The sequence below is a fragment of the Malaclemys terrapin genome, chromosome 1 (genome assembly GCF_027887155.1).
Source record: "Malaclemys terrapin pileata isolate rMalTer1 chromosome 1, rMalTer1.hap1, whole genome shotgun sequence".
Taxonomy (NCBI): domain Eukaryota; kingdom Metazoa; phylum Chordata; order Testudines; family Emydidae; genus Malaclemys; species Malaclemys terrapin.
Window position 1 is genome coordinate 213,074,259 of NC_071505.1, and position 19,480 is coordinate 213,093,738.

The window sequence follows — 19,480 nt, forward strand, 5'->3', positions numbered from 1 at the left end:
AATCAAGACAAGACAAGCAGCCTATTTATGGTTGACTATAAAATGACTTGTAAGGTGTTTTTATGAAGGCATATGCTTAAAAGCAGAATAATTTTAATCACTTGAGAAATTGCAATAATCATCTTTACTACCTGGAGAGTCTCAGTGCCATGATAAATAAAATTGGAACAAAGAAATGTAGTAGAAAGTTCAGTCCTGGTCCTGAATATTTGCAAGGTATTGTAAAGTAAGGGCATGATCCAGCTCCCATTGATTTCAATGGGAGTCTTTCCATCGAGTCATCTGAGTTTGATCAGATCCTATAAGCGTAACATCAAAGGCAGCTGATCAGAAAAGTTCTATTTGTGTCTAGAGCTTCAAAAACATTCCACAACTGCATGTAAATAATTCCATAACTGCATGTAAAGACATTCCATAACTGCAACACAGATACTGTGGAACTAGGTATTAACATTGGTACAAAAATTTTACCAGCACAATAAACATCAAAAGAACTTGTTTGAATTAAACAGTTCATTTAAAAGTTTGACCCCGCACCAATACAAAAGTTCATCAATTTGTCTTATCCATTTTAGCCATAATATTCAATTGCAAATAAGCCCATTGTTACAGTATTTTTAAAAAGATGATCCTGAGTGCAGTCCAAACTGCATGCTAAAGCTTCATCTTTTTAAAGATCAATTTAAATTTCCATTCTTTAAAGTCAATTGGTGGTTTTAGCTTACACTTAATATCAGTATAAAATGATTTTAAAAGGTTTGTTTTGGGTGTGTGCATGAACTGGTTACCTGTGAAACATTTGGGAGATTTTACCTGTCCAACCAAGCCAGCAGACTTTTAGCTGCTCCAATCAGATCCACCACAGAGGTCAGGAAGTCATTTGGTAATTTTCGGCTGGTCCTGCCATCATAGTGACCACTCCTCCTCCTCCCAGTTATAAAGTTCTGCAGATTTTTGGCAGATGCATTTAGCTTGTGAGAAAGGGTTTTTAGATTTTCTGTTTCCAAACCATAGTTCTGCATTTAAAAGAAATAAAATTAAAAGAAAGTTAGTACTTTTTGCAATAATGTAGAACTGAGACACAGTAATAATGCTCTTATGCTTCGAAACTTAGCCATTCCTGATAATTAAGGTAGGAACATGCCTACTCATGAATGTACTTTGTTGTTGTTGTTATTCCTGGAATGTTCTGTTTCTACAGGATACAGAATAGAAATGGAAAAAAAAGCAAAATTGTAATGAATCTTTTAACTGTTTTAAAGTATAAAATGTGTGTGCTTAAAATCCAATCAGAGCTACCATTGGACTTTTTTTTTTAAAAAAATGTGCTTCTGCTCAGAAAAGTGGCTATATAAAAGCAGTGCATTACTACTCAAGAGATCTGATGCCTATGGGACAGATTCCAATACCCTTACCCACCCTGAACAATACCTTACTTTACGATTAGTCCCGTTAGTTTTCAGTGGGACCACTTCTGTAGCAAGATACTACTCAACATCCAAATCCGACCTGATGCATTCCAAGTCACATTTGCTGACTTTAGTGAAAAGAATGAGTTTTTACTCCTTTTTACTCCCATTAGCAATACAGCAGAACTATGGAACACTGAGCACAATACTGTACAATTCTGGCTCATACCTCAACCGAATTGTTAACTACATTCCAATTTTAAAGCCAAATTCTGTACTGTAGTCCCTTGTATTGTGCAACCCCTTAGACTGAAATTATGGACTCCTCCAATATGCAGCAGATATGCACTGAATTATACAGCAATATTAACTGATTACAAAAATTTGGTAATCGTTCCATTTTATGGAAATATTTCTGAAAAATGCATCATAAAATGAAATATAATTCTCATATATAATTCATATTATTAACTGTACCTATTACAACCAAATCCAGGAATGTCACTCTGAAGCCTAAAATGCCTGTTGACTCAATGTGAAGCATTGGAAGCAGCTACAACATGGTCAAGAGCTCTTTTTGTTCAGAATATCACCAGGCTGGATCATCACTGGGTTTTCAAAGTCTCTTACCAATCAATTTTTCAGTTCTCAGCTATTTTGACTTCACAAATTTCACCCCTGTGGTATACAGCTATATTAAGGAATGTACCCATGCCTTGCCAAGAGTCCTAGACCATTCAGATATCAGAGGTAACTCAACCAATCACCACCCTTACTCTACAGCTAATTTGCATACAACAGTTCAATAGCTGCATGACAGAGACTGCACTGATGGTGCATTACTTGGCCTAGCTACCACACCTGTGTGCCCAACTGCCAGTCATGCAGAACACACAAAACTCCCCCAGCACAACACAACCACCTACACAACAAAACCACTATACACAATAACCTCAAACACACACAGTCCCTCACTTCAGCATATACCCATCGTTCCCCACAACTCTCCCTGCACAAAACAACCCACGTGCAAATCAACACAACCACTCACACAACACCACAAGTAGCACCAGAATAACCTCAAAACTCACACCGAAGCCTATAATGTCTGTAGAGTCATTGTAAAGCAATGGAAACAGCTACAAGTATGTTTGAGAGCTCCTATTCTTTAGAATGTCACCAGAGTCAATCACTGGGATTTGTGGCCTCTTACCATCCAATTTTTAAACTCACACCCATTTTTGACTTTTTTACCCACATTACACCCATGCGACCATACAGGCTTTCAGCATTTCAACATTTTCTGCTACTTCCTCAAAAACCCAACTTTTGACAAAAATAATGATGAAGAACCAGTTACCAAACACCTTCATCTCCTACCCTTGTGTCTCAAGTATGTTACAAATTATATTACTCCTGGGGGAATTCTGCACCATTGCGCAGAATTTCCTTCCCCGCCACAGAAATGGGCTGCATAGCTTCTGGCTACCACTAGGGGAGTGCTGGACCCAGCAGCTGGACCCAGCTCACAAACAGAAGACACTGCTGGGGGGAGATAGGGAGTAGAAGCTGGAGGGTTCCCAGCAGCCGAAATTCCTGGCAAGCCCTGGAAGAAGGAGGCAGCATGCCGGAAACTTCATACAAGCCCAGGACCCAGCATCAGCTGTTTCTCCCTCTGGATCCCTGGGCTCTGGGAGGGTAGGGGGTGCAAATGTCTGGCCTCGGGGGCTGCGCAGGGCCGGTGCAACCATTTAGGCGACCTAGGCAGTCGCCTAGGATATTAGGATTTGGGGGGGGGCGCCATTTTCTTCGGCAGTGACCGCTGTGGCCGGATCTTCGGCCGCCCCGGTCGCCGCCGGCATTTAGGCGGAAGGAGCTGGGGCAGTGGAGCGCGGGGAGGGCCACCTGCAGCAAGGGGGGGGGGTTCATGGCACACAGGGGAACTCCCCGTCCCAGCTCACCCCTGCCCCGCCTCCTCCTCAAGCATGCCGTGGCTGCTTCACTTCTCCCGCCTCCCGGGCTTGGGGCGCCTCAGGGCGGAGGGGGGAGCTGCCGCGGGGGGCGCCTCAGGGCGGAGGCTCGGTGACGGGGGGGGGGGGCACAAAGTGGAAGTTTCACCTAGGGCGCAAAACATCCTTCCACCAGCCCTGGGGGCGCCCCATGGCTGGGCTCTGGGAGTAGGTGGAGTAGGCGTCTGGATTGTGGGGGCACAGCTGGGTTCTGAGGGAACAGGGGTGCATGTGAGTGTCAGGGCTGTGGCTGGGCTCTGGGGGGTAGAGAGTGAGTGTCTGGGCTGGGGATGGCCCGCAGCTGGGTTCTGGGGAGAAGGGATGCAAGTGTCTGGGCTGGGGAAGGCGCGGATGGGCTCTGAGGGAGGAGGTGCTGTGAGTATCTCGGCTGGGAGGATGCAGTGGGGCTCTGGGGGGAGGGGGTGCAAGTGTCTGGACTGAGGGGTGCCCCACAGCTGGACTCAGGGGGAGGGAGTGTGGGGGTCTGGCCCCTTGGCTGGGCTCTGGAGGGGAGGAGGCAGAGAAACAGAAACTGGGTTATTGTAAGGGTTTCTTTAATTCTCTACCTGTGGGAGAATTTGTGTGCATCTGTATTGTTACAGACATATTTGCTGACAGGTATTTTTAAATAAATTACCAAAATAACTGAAACTGGCATGATTATGTAGTGTTAGTTAAACAAATAAAATATGCAGAATTTTAAAATATTGTGCGCAGAATTTTTAATTTTTGGCACAGAATTCCCCCAGGAGTATTTTTAGCCATCCTGTGAATAAGAGAGGAGATGGTTAAGATGTATATAATTTGCTCCGAGGGATCACTTCAGAGCATAACTTCAGTAAAATGAATGGGTCTTAACAAGTCATTCGGGTGATACTAGAAAGGGGAGTTCACACTTGCTGCTGCTTATTAGCAGGACAGTTTTCTATTAAGTACTGTTGATGGAGTGGTAGAATAGAAAGCAAACAACTCCACTGGGGCTGAGATCCACATGGAAGAATCTGCCTCCTGCAAGAATTCCCCATAGAAATACCGTGGGCCCTTTCACCACTGGCTGCCCCCTCTATCCCACATATTTGGGTGGTCACACAGTCTCTACTCTTGCAGAGGTGTTACAGTGCGCCAGAGGGGAGCAACCTAAGCGCTTGTCCATGTCTCCCATCATCCTGGCCAGAGTCTCTTTTTACTTGCAGTCATTCAGCAACTAAACATTTACTTTTCACAGCAGAGCTGCACTTTAAGACTATTTGAATAATGTAGGGGGATTTAAGGTAAATAAAGGTTTATTTAAGGTAAATAAAAATAAACCACACACACACACACATTAAAACCCTAAGAACCAGAGGCTTCAAGACAAGCTTATCTATTGACCTACCACATATTTTCTGATCACAGAAGCTTTAATACTTAATTTTTAATTGTGCAGTTACTGACTTTTCTTCCTAGTCATACACAAGCCCTTAGAAAGAGACTTAATTGCTGATTAAATACACAGTATACTGAAGGCAATCATTTTTCTCCACTATTTAAAGATTCTGTACCAATTATACGATAGACAGATTTAGAGTATAAGTAGAAAAACTTTCTAAGCCGACATTAAAATTAACATGGAAAAAGCAATCCATGCTTTATAATGCAGTGAAAGAACTGACAGTAATTAATCACCTCAGCAAAACCACTAAATTAATTAAAGACAAGTTATCACCATGGACAACAGATACAATAAAAATTGATTTGCTCTGCCCAGTAGTTGGAGGGATATGATGAGCATAATAGTAGAACTAGGACTATTATTGTTCAGTAAATATAAGTTTGCTAATGAATGTATCAAAATTATTCACAAATTCAGGTCCAATTCAGCAAGTAGATTTGGCCAGAAAATTTATTTTAAAAAGTCAAAACTGTCTGTTTTGACTATTTTGAACTGAAATATTTCATATCAAAATGCCATTTTGTTTCAAATTTAATTGAATTTTAATAAAATGGTGAAACGCCTGAAAATGCCCAAAAGGAAAAAAAAAACACTGAAAACAGTTTAATTTCTGCTCAAATTGTTTTGTTTGACCTGAGACAAAAGTGTTTTGGTTATTTAGTTTCAGCTAGAAAAATTGAAAAAAATTCAGTTTCAGTTCAAACCAAACCATTTTTTTTTCCTGAATGTTTTGGTCCTTCGCCACAAACCAAAATCTCACTCAGCTCTAGCTCAGACACATAAGGAAAAGGTTGAAGAACCGAACACCATCCCTTTCTTGTCTGGTCATCTCTCCCAAATGTCTGGTTCAATTCACCACAAACAATGCAGGAAACAAATGAACAAAGAAGTTACACTGGCCTTGACCTGGCATGTGAAATTGCATACAGATCAGTCTGGGTTTGGCAAAGTTAAAGGAAGGGAATCATGCTTATGCCAGTAAGTAGTATTCCTCAAACTATAGAGGGACTGGTATCTCCATAATAAACTTTTAATGTTGAGAAGTCATTTAAAATTATGTTTTTAAACACACACCCACATACCTTACAGTTCATCATTAGTGAAGATGCTGTCAAGCAGCTAAATGTGGTTATCAAACCTGAGTGCACATGGTAAGAGTTCTAAGTGCAGTCATAACAACAACACTATACAGAGACTATCAACTCCATGATCTATCGGATTAAGCCTCTTTTATATAAATCAAAACAAAATGTCTTATGACTACAAGCTTCGATTCATGTTCTGTTCACCATCATAAATCATTTCCTTCACATTTCTCTTCCACTATACTACGTATCTCTGTTTAGGATTATTATAGCACAAATTCACTTGCATTTCTTCAGAAATTTAATCTCACACTGTTAATTTCTGCTCATTTTCCGAATTTATCTTATATATGTTGATACTTTAGATAAAAACCCAACTGAGGCAGAGATAACTAATTATACTCCAAAGATTCAATGTCTTTTTACACCTCTTCTAGAGTACTACATGTTTAATGCATCCCCACTTGCATACTATTTTAGCACATGCAATATGTAAATGATCAAGTCAATATCTGGAAACTGGCAAAATCTAAGAGTAACAACAACAAAAAGATGAAGATGCAACCATAAACAAAAGTATCTTTGCTCTTGAGATTTTTGTTTAAACTAGCTACCAGATCTTTATAGCTAAACTTAAAAAATGCGCATTACTTGTATGTTATTGTGAGGGGAGGGAGGGGAGCAATTATGTGATTTCGGCTGTGTGGTCTAGTTGATAGGGCACTAGACTGAGAGTCTGTATACTTTAGTTCTGGCTCTGACACTGACCTGCTGAGACAATCTGGACAAGTCACTTCATCTCTCTCCCCCGCCCCCGGCCTGTCTTGTCTGTTTAGGCTGTAAACTCTTTAAGGCAGTTATGTGCTTGTACATTGCCTAGCACAATGGCATACCAACCAAGGTTTAGGTCTTGAATTCTACTATAATGCAAATAATTAAACTAATAATAATAATATGCAATTTTGCTCAATTCTTCACTTTTACATCAAGGCATACAGGCTTAGAATACTATTCTTAATACATTTTTGCTACATGTGAATGATAAAGTAAATTGCCATACAGATTTATATGAAAAAATATACTTAAAAATGTAATTAATATGAAAGCTTAGGGCCATAAGTTAAAGTTGCATATTATGACTATTTAAAGATTGTCTCTCTTTTGGATGTCTTCCCTCATTAGCACTGGTGGGGGAGGGGAAATAAGGATGGCAAAAACAACAAAACCTGTTGCTCTTGTAGAGCCATCACCAGCTCTCATTTAAAAATAATAATAATCAGGAGCACAAGCTAGTGCCTGAAATCAATAAATTTTAGAACTATTTTATATTAGTAGTGAGTCTATTTCAATGAAGTCTCTATGCAAAATAGAATATAATTATAGCAAGGAATGTGAATATAGATATACCAAATTTCTGCCAGAATATCATTTTGCACAGCTGTGTTTATTAAAACCCTCTTAAGTAAAAAATACCTTTAAAACAGTTGCCAAACTGACAACCTCTTTCCCCCCATCACTGGGCTATATTAAAAAGAAAAGTTGTACATGTTAAGCTTGGAAAAACTTGCCCAAGTAATAATTCCCAAGTCTGATCATAATTTAAATTTGGAAATGCATCACCATCAATGTGGTTTTCTAAGCAAAACAATGCATTCATTTTCAAGCAATCTGAAAAGACATAATTGCATGCTATGGAAAATATTATGGTTCCACAATCCAAAATAAAAACCAACCACTGAAGAATTACCAGAGATTAAACGAGTTCAGAAATCTCTTTTTACAACTGAAAGACATGAATGACTGAATTCCATGGCAACAGGAGTTACCCTAATCATACCACAACACTGCAGTAATGGATCTAAAGGAGTCATCTATAACAATCAGAAAACAAAAACCTGAGGAAACTATAACAGAAAGCTGTGAAGCTTAGCAGCAGGTGTTTGAGCTAAACCTTGTGGGGTCCATTAATAGAAATTTTACCTGCTAACCTTCATATGACAGTTTGTGAGTGATGAATTGCAGCTCCTTCGCAAATTGACAAGCAGCACCACCAATCACCATCAATCATTTCTATATTTTGTGGGGGGCAGTCTACTCATTCTGCCTGCAAATGCTCTGTGCCACTTGTAGGGCCCTACCAAATTCATGACCATGAAAAATGTGTCACAAACTATGAAATCTGGTCTTTTGTATGCTTTAACCACATATTATACAGATTTCATGAGGGAGACCAGCATTTCTCAAATTGGGGGTGTAGCGGGGTGGACACCCACTCCTGCCCTGAAGGGCTTAAAACAGCCCTGGGCGAAGGCTGTTGCAGGGGGGAAGCAGCTACTAGGCTGATTGGCAAAGTAGCTGCAGCTGGGCCACAACCCAATCAGGCCCAGCTGGCCTGTATAAAAAGGGTGGGAGTCAGGCGCTCAGCAATCTTTCTCTCTGAAGGCAGAGAGAAGAGGGCCTGACTGCAGGAAGCTAGAGACAGGATACCTGAATGGAGCAGGGCTGGGGACTGCCAGCCTGGAAAGCCCCAGGTTGTGGCCTAGTATTGGGCTAAAAGGTAGTGGGGGTTGCAGAGGGCAGTCCAGTGGTATACTAAGGTAGCAAGTCCAAACCCAACCTTGCCAGTGATGAGTAGACTGATACTGCAGTCTGCCCCAGGGTATGGGGCTAGACAATGACTGGCAGTCGCCTTATACTGAGGTGAGGTAGGGATAGTAGGTGGGGGTTCCCCAGGGAGGGGAGACCCTAGTATAAGGGGTGTACTGTCAGGGGGCAGCACCCCAGATAAAAGGGCAGCAGGGTCTGGGAGGGACATTGGGGAGGGGGGCTGGAGGACAGGCAGACCACTGGCCTGCAGGGGGTGCTGTGGGGTGGATTGAACTAATTCCCAGGATAACCACCAGGAGGTGCTGCTGGGTGAGTCTGCTCCTCTACAGAGGATCCTTCCCCAAAAGAGAGTTCTAGGGAGGTTGCAAGGTTATTTTAGGGGAGCTGTGGTTTTGCCACCCTTACTTCTGCGCTGCCTTCAGAGCTGGGTGACCAAAGAGCAGTGGCTGGAGAGCTGCAGCTGTTGGCCAGGCACCCAGCTCTGAAAGTGGCACTCTGCCAGCAGCAGCACAGAAGTAAGGGTGACAATACTGTACCATACCACCCTTACTTCTGCGCTGTTGCCTTCAGAGCTGGGCAGCCAGAGAATGGTGACTCATGACTGAAGGTATGGTAGGGTATTGTCACCCTTACTTCTGCACTTACTGCAGAGCTGGGCTCCTAGCCAGCAGTCGCACAGCTGCTCGGCTCTGAACGCAGCAGCAGCGTGGAAGTGAGGGTAGCAATACTGCAACCTCCCTACAATAACCTTATGACACCCCACACACACAACTCCTTTTTAGGTCAGGAGCCCTACAATTACAACACTGTGAAATTTCATATTTAAATAGCTGAAATAATCAATTTTTAAAATCCTATTACCACAAAACTGATGAAAATGGACCTCGAATTTGGTAGGGCCCTAGCCATTTGATGCCATGGGGGGAAGCTGAATGAAAACACTTTGGATGAGCTTGAACAAAACTGCTTAACTATCAAAACAAAAAAGCCCACTTCCAAAAAACAAACCTAAGGAAAAACTAGTTGAACATTTGCTGATAGGCTAAAGCACTTCACACCACAGCATAGATAAGAAGAAGAAAGGCTGGATGTTCCAAACTGGTGCACAGATACAGTGTTAACCCTATCATAGCTGCTCCATCAGCACACAGTTTAAAGCTGCTGGGATTCAAGCCTCAGTTCCAATAGCCGTTTCACAGACCTTTAAAATAGATGGGTGGATCATAGTTTCTTACACTGGCACTACCGCACTGATGTCTTTGCGCACATCTGAGATCAAGGTCACTGCATGTCTTTTAAAAACATATAAGGTAGAGGAAGGACCATATGGCCACCTTACATATTTCCCTCAACCATTATTTCTCCCTTTTCACCACAGAAAGCTACTGCAATCTATGTGGAGGAAGTATACATTTTCATTGACCAGAATGGCTTTGCTGCTATATAGATTCACTTGAACTCTCTAGTATAGACAACTGACTGACAGTCCCATTGTGTGTTCCATCCACTAAGCGATACAAGTGATTCTGACCTGTAGAAATTTTTACCCCTTATAGAAGATGTTAAAAAAGGGATACCATTTCCCCTAGAGGACAAAAAACCAGAAATGCCTGAGAAATTATTTGGTTTAGGTGAAAAATAAGCATTACCCAAACCACAAAGAATAGGACTACTCTACAGAACACAGGAGTAAATATTACTGCAAATATTTCTGCTTGAGGCAAAGGAAAAAATAGGAACAGAACTAGGACAGGAATATATAGAACCCCAATGATGGTGATTTATTGAGCTGCTGCCTCCCACCTAGAGGAGGCAGCAGGAGCAGTAGGGTTGCCGGGCATCCAGTTTTCAACTGGAGCATCTGCTCAAAAAGGTACCTTGGCGGCTCCGGTGAGCACTGTTGACTGGGCCGCTAAAAGTTCAGTCAGTGGCTTAGTGTGGCTAAGGCAGGCTCCTGCCTGCCTTGGCTCCCTACAACCCCAGGAAGCGGCTGGCATGTCCAGCTCCTAGGCGCAGGGGCAGCCATGGGGGCTCCCCGCGCTGCCCCTGCCCCATTACACCTAAAATATTTTTAAAGACAAGGATAATTACGGATCTTTTAAAAATGCTTTTAGTTTAAATCATCAAGACAGCCTTTTGAAAATATAAATGCTAAAGTCTACAAGATAACTGCACTACATCTTAAATAATAAATTACATATTTAGGAATGTAACTTCTTGATTATGCCTGACATTTCTCGATGATATGAATAAAATTTACAAGGATGAAGTTATACATTTTCTTTCCTCTGAATTATTATTTTACCCATTCTCTGAATGAGGCAATGTCTTGTAAAAAACATTCTGTGTGATTCTATAATTAAAGACTATAATGATGCAAATGCACGGGGGTGGGGGGGAAAATTAAGGTTTCATGAAACCTTAATTCTGACATTTTCCAACTTCAAAGTGCTTGACTTTGCAGCCCTAATAATGTTCTTTAAAAAATTATGTCAAAAGAAGACAAATAAAACATTCCCTCATGTGGAATATTGACACCACATGGTACATCAGCAAGATTTGAATATTTCGATGCACAAACCTCTACCATTTGAAGTAACAGAGTAAATGGTAGCTGTAGTAGGCTGTTATCCTCTATGTGGAGCAGACAACAGAGGAGAGATGAGATACATACTTTGCTACTGGGATTCAGTTATTTGCTGACAGCAGAGGAATGTGAAGACTCAGGATTTCTGAGTTCAGTTCCAGGTTCTGGAGGAGAGTATGTGCTCTAGTGGTTATAGACCCTTCTGCCCCTGTGCCCCTAGCCTCACTCCCCCCCTACTTTTATCCAAACCCCCACCATACCTCACCACCAGCTCCTACCCACTCTGCTCTGATTCACTCCCCAGCTCCTGTCCCCTGCCTGTTCTAGCTTATGGAACCCTCTCTTCCCTTGTCCCCCACATCACATTTCTCACCTTTCTGCATTCCGGTGTAGCTGCCTCCTCCTTTTCGACCTCACTGAATGGGTGATAGATAGGGATAATTGAGAGCACAAAAAAGACAGTCTGCCTGCTCTTAGTTCCTGTGCCCTGAGCACCCAATCAGCCAGGAGAAGCAATTGCAGAAAAGTCCTGGTCAGGCCCTGCAACACTAGGCTGGAGAATGTTGCTTGCTGGAGATAAAGCATGCTCAATACAAACAGATTCTCTGGTGGAGAATTTAGCCGCCAAACTGAACAAGTCTCTACTGAGCTTGTGCAAACTGAGATTTTAAACTTGGCCAGGCACCAGGTCAACCACCTTGCCAAATTTCAAGTCTGCTGCAAAGCAAGGAGGTGTTTGATGAAACGGTTGCAAAATTTGTGCGTGTATGTTTTAACGTAGGCAAACAATATTTTTCCCAAGCTTCATTCTCAGAAATGGCTGAACCATTTTAGCTGAAGCAAAAAGCAAAAATAAAAAAAGCCTGAGGCAAACAGCCAACATTGAAAATTTCAGCGCAAACGATTAGATATTAGCAAAGTTATAAACATATAAATAACTGAAAACAGGCTTTTATAATGGGAAGTGTTGGGCACCCTTAACCACAGGCATTGCTACTAGCTCCATTGACACTATATATTTTTCAGACCTTGCCACCTCTCCCAGGGTCTTTAAATGCCAAAACAAAGTTTAAGAAATGTATCATCCTTCCTTCGCATTGAAGCAGCATTGCCAAGCAGGTTAATCTACAGTGTTTAAATTATGCTGTTTTATAAGTGTACAGTGTGCGCTCCTCACACTTCATCTTCATAAATACAAAACAATAAGATGACTAACTTTGTTTCAATAATTATTTATTCCAAATGACTTATGTAATTACTAAGAGATACAAGACGGTCAAATCTTTTATTGGACCAACTTCTTTTGATGGAAGAGACGACCTTTGGAACTTTACAGAGCTCTTCTGCAGGTAACCAGAGTGCCACAGAATGACCCAGCTAAACACAAGGTGGAACAGATTGTTAACCATAAGGGGTAAACATATGTTGCAAGAAACCACTTAAAATGAAGTGGGCAATTAACGCCTCTGCAGTCTCAAGACAAAAAGGGGTAAGTAGGTTACAAATTGTTGGAATGAACCATAAAACCAGTCTCTGTTGAGACCATGATTTTTAGTGTCTAGCAGGAGTTATGAATTTAAGTTTCCAGGCTTGTCTTTTTAAAGTGATGTACAGGTTTCCTCTGAGGACAAGGACTAAGAGGTCAGATATGAAGCTATCATATTTTGAAAAGTATCTGCCTATAGGGCTAGATAATAAGACAGAAAATATCATATTGCCTCTATATAAATCCATGGTACACCCACATCTTGAATACTGCGTGCAGATGTGGTCACCCCATCTCAAAAAAAAAAAAAAAAAGATATACTGAAACAGGAAAAGGTTCAGAAAAGGGCAACAAAAATGATTAAGAGCATGGAACAGCCTCCATATGAGGACAGATTAATAAGACTGGGACTTTTCAGCTTGGAAAAGAGATGACTAAGGGGGGATATGATTGAGGTCTATAAAATCATGACTGGTATGAAGAAAGTAAATAAGGAAGTGTTATTTACTCCTCATAACACAAGAACTAGGGGTCACCAAATGAAATTAATAGACAGCAGGTTTAAAACAAACAAAAGGAAGTATTTCTTCACAGTCAACCTATGGAACTCTTTGCCAGAGGACGTTGTGAAGGCCAAGACTATAACAGGGTTAAAAAAAAGAACGAAATAAGTTCATGGCTATTTGCCACGATGGGCAGGGATGGTGTCCCTAGCCTCTGTTTGCCAAAAGCTGAGAATGAGAGACAGGGAATGGATCACTTGATGATTACCTGTTCTGTTCATTCCCTCTGGGACACCTGGCATTGGTATTGGAAGACAGGCTACTGGGCTAAATGGCCCTTTGGTTTGACCCAGTATGGCCGTTCTTATGACTGATCGGATATTTTTGTCTTTCATCATTTTTTTTGTTTCAGTTCATTTGAGAGCATGATTGCTTGGTTCCACCCACATAGCTGTAGTTGGAGCATTTGATGCACTGCTTGAGGTACACCACATGTTGTGATAGGCACATGCAGGACACATGGATCTTGAAAGGTATGTTGTAGAGGGTATTGATTATTGTAACAGTGGAGATGCATCTGCAGGTTTTGCATCTCTTGTTTTGGTAGGGTCTGGTGCTGCTTTGAATTGGTGTGTCCCGGTGTGTGTGGAACTTGCTTCTGATGATAAGCTTGGTGAGTTGGGGGGAGGGGTAGTTTGAAGGCCAGAAGAGGAGGGTTGGGAAAGATTTCTTTCAGAATGTGGTCCCCATCAAGCATGGGTTAGAATTGTTTGATGATACTCCGTATGATACTCCTTATGCTTAGCAGTCTGTCCCGACTTGTAATTTAGCTGTGACACGCTGGATACCTTTTTCAGACTTGAAGAAGAGCACTGTGAAGCTCCAAAGCTTGTCTCTTCCACCAACAGAAGTTAGTCCAATAAATGATTGGTTTGCCCATCTTTTGTCTCTCCTCTCCTCAGACCAACACAGCTACAACAACACTTCTCTTATTACTAACATTTACTATGAGATTTTTGCGGACTGAAAAACGAACTATGCCCAAGTGATTGCAATGTTTATCAATACTATACTGCTAAAGTGAGGGAAAGCAATTCTGCACAACTCCTTGGAGTTTGAGAGTCTCACATAAATGACGATATTATTCCCAGCAATCCCATCTATGCTTTTCAGATAGCAATTTCTGTATCACTGCACTATCTACTGGGGCATCAGAAAGGCAAATTCTGCTTATGACACTGAAGATTATCACTAATAAAGCATGTATACAATTATTTTGTTAGTCCAATTTAATCAGAGTCCATAAAACAAAGCAGTAATTACCCTTATTTTTCTCTATGTTCTCTCAAATAGATCATTGTGGTCCTAGTTAGCCAATTGCTCTCATTCCTCTATAATTTAGGATGTCAGAATACTATTGTATGGTAGTAAACATCACACCCAGATCTCAGACTGATATCTTAAAGGAAGCAGTAAAACCACTGGCATTGTCATGAATGTGACACCAGTTTAAAACTTGTTATTCCATAATGGACATCTTTAAACACCAATTCCTTTGAATGGGTGTGCACCTTTTTAAATTCTTATAAGCAGCCACTAAAATTAATTAATTACATAAATAAATACAAATTCAGATCCACAACACAGACTGTAAACCCCTTAATTTCACATGGAGGGAGAGGCAGAGGCAGTTTTGTGCACAGGCCTACTTCTCCACAGAAAGGGAAATCAGGTAACATCACAGTGTCATCCTCCTCCCTCCTACATGGGTTTGAGGTACATGTGTGAGGAAGGGATGGAGGCTAGATGGACCAGGAGAAAACTGAATAAGCAAAGGCAAAAGGGAATCATCATCCCCATCAGGTCCCTTCAAAGACTCCCCATAAAAGGTAACACAGCTTTGAGGTTGTTATGTTTTCCCCAGAACCTCCTCTCAGGAGTCCTGGTGCCAGATGGGGCTATAAGGAGTTCCTAATGACTGACCCATAGCTCCAATGGCAGCACCAGACAAAAAGCCCATGCATGAACACAGCCCCTCCAACCAGATGCCTAGCCTCCCTCAGCGCCCTGGGAATCCATCAAGTTTGGTTACAGTTTCCATGGCCTTGTTCCCAGGGGATGGAAGTCCAGAGAGAAATGTGTGCATGGGATATCTCTGCAAATGGATCCTCTCCTCACTGAGGTGTTCATCTCTTGAGGCCCCTACCCATGGTTTCTCTGTTTTTGTCATTTTGTGGGAGGGGGATCATTTAGCATTAATATAGTTTTCCCACAAGGTTCTAAGTGAACTGTTCAACTACACCTTAAAAAAGCAATAAGAACCTTCAAAGTGACCTGTGTGGGCTATTGGAGACATCCTTTTACGTCCTCATTTTATTGACCAGTTATGGACTTTTGATTCTGTCGTTTAGTTCAGGCCAAAGATGGGAAAGAAACAGCTATATATATATGAATACAACTGTAGCTTATAAAGGCCAATGATAAAAAGGATAAATAATTTTACTCCTATGAACAAGAAGATATTGCCAATAAATCTTAACTTTAGTACATATGATCTTCCATTCCTAAATGGAATCTTCTCTCAGTAGCACAGGGCTGATTAAGTTTAATGTTCACCATTATTGACAAATGTAATTTTGAGATCTAACTAGTGATAAAGGCAAGGGAAAGGATTTCTGTCTAGGAAATGGTTTCAGAAGATGAGATTAAGACAAAAAGTATATTCTTAAGAGGACTCATTCGTGGATAGAGTAGTTCTATTCTTCCATTCATTTGCACAGAAATGTTTCATGTTAATGATAACTAATTTCATAATGGATGCGCATCAATATTTTCTCTGGCAAATCTCACTGCTGCCCTGTCTGCGGTAATCCTCAATATTCACAATTTTGAATGCACCGAATATAACCAAGTTCTAGTACCAGCCATAGCAATTTAGGCAACTGACATTAAGTAAGTTTCTAAGCACACCGTATCTGTTACTTTCCCCGTGACCTACGCAAGACTCAAAGTAAAAAATAAGTATTATTTCCTTCTTTTAGAGGGGGTTTCCTTTCCCCACCACCACATTCTCCATCAATAGATTGCACTTCAAGGATGGTTTCATTAGGTGACCGATCTTCAGCTGGTGTAAATCAGAGAAGCTACGCCAAATTATATCATCCGAAGGTCTGACCCATAGTTTTTAAAATGCTGTCAAGAAACAGCCTCCTAAATCCCAATCCACAGAACTCAAACATAAAAACATAAGAATGGCTATACCAGGTCAGACCAATGGTCCAGTGGCCAGTACCAGATGCTTCAGACCAGAACAGGGCAATTATCAAGTGATCCATCCCCTGTCGTCCACTCCCAGCTTCTGGCAGTCAGAAGTTTAGGGACATTCCGAGCATAGGGTTGCATCCCTGATCATTTGGGCTAATAGCCATTGAGGAACCCATCTGCCATGAATGTATCTAATTCTTTTTTGATTCCAGTTATATTTTTGGCCCTTAAACCTGGTGTCTAATAATTTCTTTGAGTGACCCCTAATTCTTGTGTTATGTGAAGATGCAAATAACCCATCCTTATTCACTTTCTCCACACCATTCATGATTTTATAGAATTCTATCATATCCCCCTTCCCCACCATTTTTTTTGTAAGATGAACAGTCCTAGTCTTTTTAATCTCTCCTTATATGGAAGTTGTTCCATACCCCTAATTATTTTTGTTGTCCTTCTCTTTTCCTTTTTCCAATTCCTTTTTTTTTTTTAAGATGAGATGACTAGAATTGCATGCAGTATTCAAGGTGTGGGCGTACCATGGATTTATATAGCAGCATTGTGATGTTTTCTGTCTTATATTCTATCCCTTTCTACATGGCTCCTAAGATTGTTACCTTTTTTGACTGCTGATGCCTATTCAATATATGTTTTCAGAGAACTATCCATGATGACACCAAGATTTCTTCCTTGAGTGGTAACAGTTCATTTAGACCCCCATCATTTTTTTATGTGTAGTTGCAATTATGTTTTCCAATGTACATTACTTTGCATTTATCAACACTAAATTTCATCTGCCATTTTATTGCCCAGTCACCCACATTTTGAGAGATCTCTTTGTAATGCTTCACAGTCTGAGTAATTTTGTATCATCTGCAAATTTAGCCACCTCACCGTTTACCCCTTTTCCAGATCATTTATGAATATGTTGAACAGCACTGGTCCCAGTACAGATGCTTGGGGAATCCTGCTATTTAACCCTCCATTCTGAAAACTGACCATTTATTGCTACCCCTTGTTTCCTATCTTTTAAACCAGTTACTGATCCATGAGAGGACCTTTCCTCTTATCTCATGACTGCTTAGTTTGCTTAAGAGCCTTTGGTGAGGGACCTCGTCAAAGGCTTTCTGAAAGTCCAAGTATACTATACCCACTGGATCATCCTTGTTGACACTCAATAAGAATTCTAATAGATTGATGAAGCATGATTTCCCTTTACATAAGCCAAATTGACTCTTCCCCAACATGTTGTGTTCACGGATGTGTCTGATAATTCTGTTTTTTATTATAGTTTCAACCAATTTGTCTGGTACTGAAATTAGGCTTGCTGACCATAATTGCCAGGATTGCCTCTGGAGGCTTTTTAAAAATTCACATTACATTAGCTATCCTCCAATCATCTGGTGCAGAGGCAGATTTAAATTATAGGTTACATGCCACACTTACTAGTTCTGCAATTTCATATTTGAGTTCCTTCAGAACTCTTGGGTGAAAACTATCTGGTACTGGTAACTTATTACTGTTTAATTTATCAATTTATTCCAAAACCACCTCTACTGACACGTCAGTCTGGGATACCTCCTCAGATTTGTCACCTAACAAGAATGGCTCAGGTGTGGGAACCTCCCTCACATCCGCTGCAGAAAAGACGAATGCAAAGATTTTATTTAGCTTCTCCAGAATGGCCTGGGTCTTCCTTGAGTGGTCCGTTAGCACCTCGATCATCCAGTGGTGACAATGATTGTTTGGCAGGCTTCCTGCTTCTGATGTACTTAATTGTTTTGCTGTTAGTTTTCTTGTCTTTTGCTAGTTGCTCTTCAAATTCTTTTTAGCCTGCCTAATTATACTTTACACTTTACTTGTCAGAGATTATACTCCTTTCTATTTTCCTCTGTAGGATTTGACTTCCAATTTTAAAGGATTCCTTTTTGCCTCTAATCACCTCTTTTACTCTGTTGGTTAATCATGGTGACTTTTTTTTCTTCCTCTTGCTGTTTTTTTATTTGGAGTATGCATTTAGTTTAAGCCTCTATTATGGTGTTTTTAAAAAATAGCTTCCATGCATCTTGCAGGCATTTCACTATTGTGGCTGTTCTTTTTAAATTTCCACTTAACTACCTCTCTCATTTTTGTGTAGTTCCCCTTTTGGAAGTTAAATGCCACTGTGATGGGTTACTTTAGTATTCTTCTCCCCTCCCCCAGCATGTTAAATTTAGTTACATTGTGGATGCTATTACCAAATGTTTCCGCTATATTCACCTCACAGACTATATCCTGTGCTCCACTAAGGACTAAATCAAGAACTGCCTCTCCCCTTGTGGGTTCCAGGACTAGCTGCTCCAAGAAGCAGTCATTAATAGTGTCTAGAAATTTTATCTCTGCATCCTATCCTGAGGTGGCATGTTCCCAGACAGTATGGCGATAGTTTAAATCATCCATTACTACTGGGTTTTCTGTTTTTCTAGCCTCTCTAATCTCCCTGAGCATTTCAAAATCACCGAAACTATCCTGGGCAGGTGCTCTGCAGTATATTCCTACTTCTATACTCTTATTATGAACATAAGAATGGCCACACTGGGTCAGACCAAAGGTCCATCTAGCCCAGTATCCTGGTCTTCCAACACCAATGCCAGGTGCCCCAGAGGGAATGAGCAGGTAATCGTCAAGTGATCCATTCTCTGTCACTCATTCCCAGCTTCTGGGAAACAGAGGCTAGGGACACCATCCCTGTCATCATGGCAAATAGCTATTGATGGACCTATCCTCCATGAATTTATCTAGTTCTTTTTTTAACCCTGTTATAGTTTTGGCCTTCACAATATCCTCAAGATCTTGTGTTATGAGAAGGAGTAAATAACACTTCCTTATTTACTTTCTCCACACCAGTCATGATTTTATAGACCTCTATCATATCCCCCTTTAGTCGTCTCTTTTCCAAGCTGAAAAGTCTTAATCTCTCCTCATACGGAAGCTGTTCCATGCTCTTAATCATTTTTTTTGCCCTTTTCTGAACCTTTTCCAATTCCAATATATCTTTTTTGAGATGGGGTGACCACATCTGCACACAGTATTCAAGATGTGGGCATACCATGGATTTATAT

General features: G+C 41.0%; 1 protein-coding gene across 6 annotated transcripts in view; it reads right to left on the bottom strand.

Annotated features, from left to right (window-relative positions):
- Nucleotides 1–19,480, bottom strand: part of CNKSR2 (connector enhancer of kinase suppressor of Ras 2) — a 355,628-nt gene that overhangs the window by 269,743 nt on the left and 66,405 nt on the right. For 5 of the 6 annotated variants that reach the window (XM_054006269.1, XM_054006250.1, XM_054006260.1 and 2 more), the window contains exon 3: nucleotides 814–1,016. In XM_054006269.1, the coding sequence (XP_053862244.1) occupies nucleotides 814–1,016 (203 nt within the window). Of the gene's footprint in view, nucleotides 1–788; nucleotides 1,017–19,480 lie in introns of those variants that run through there. The other variant, XM_054006284.1, reaches the window with a different exon arrangement.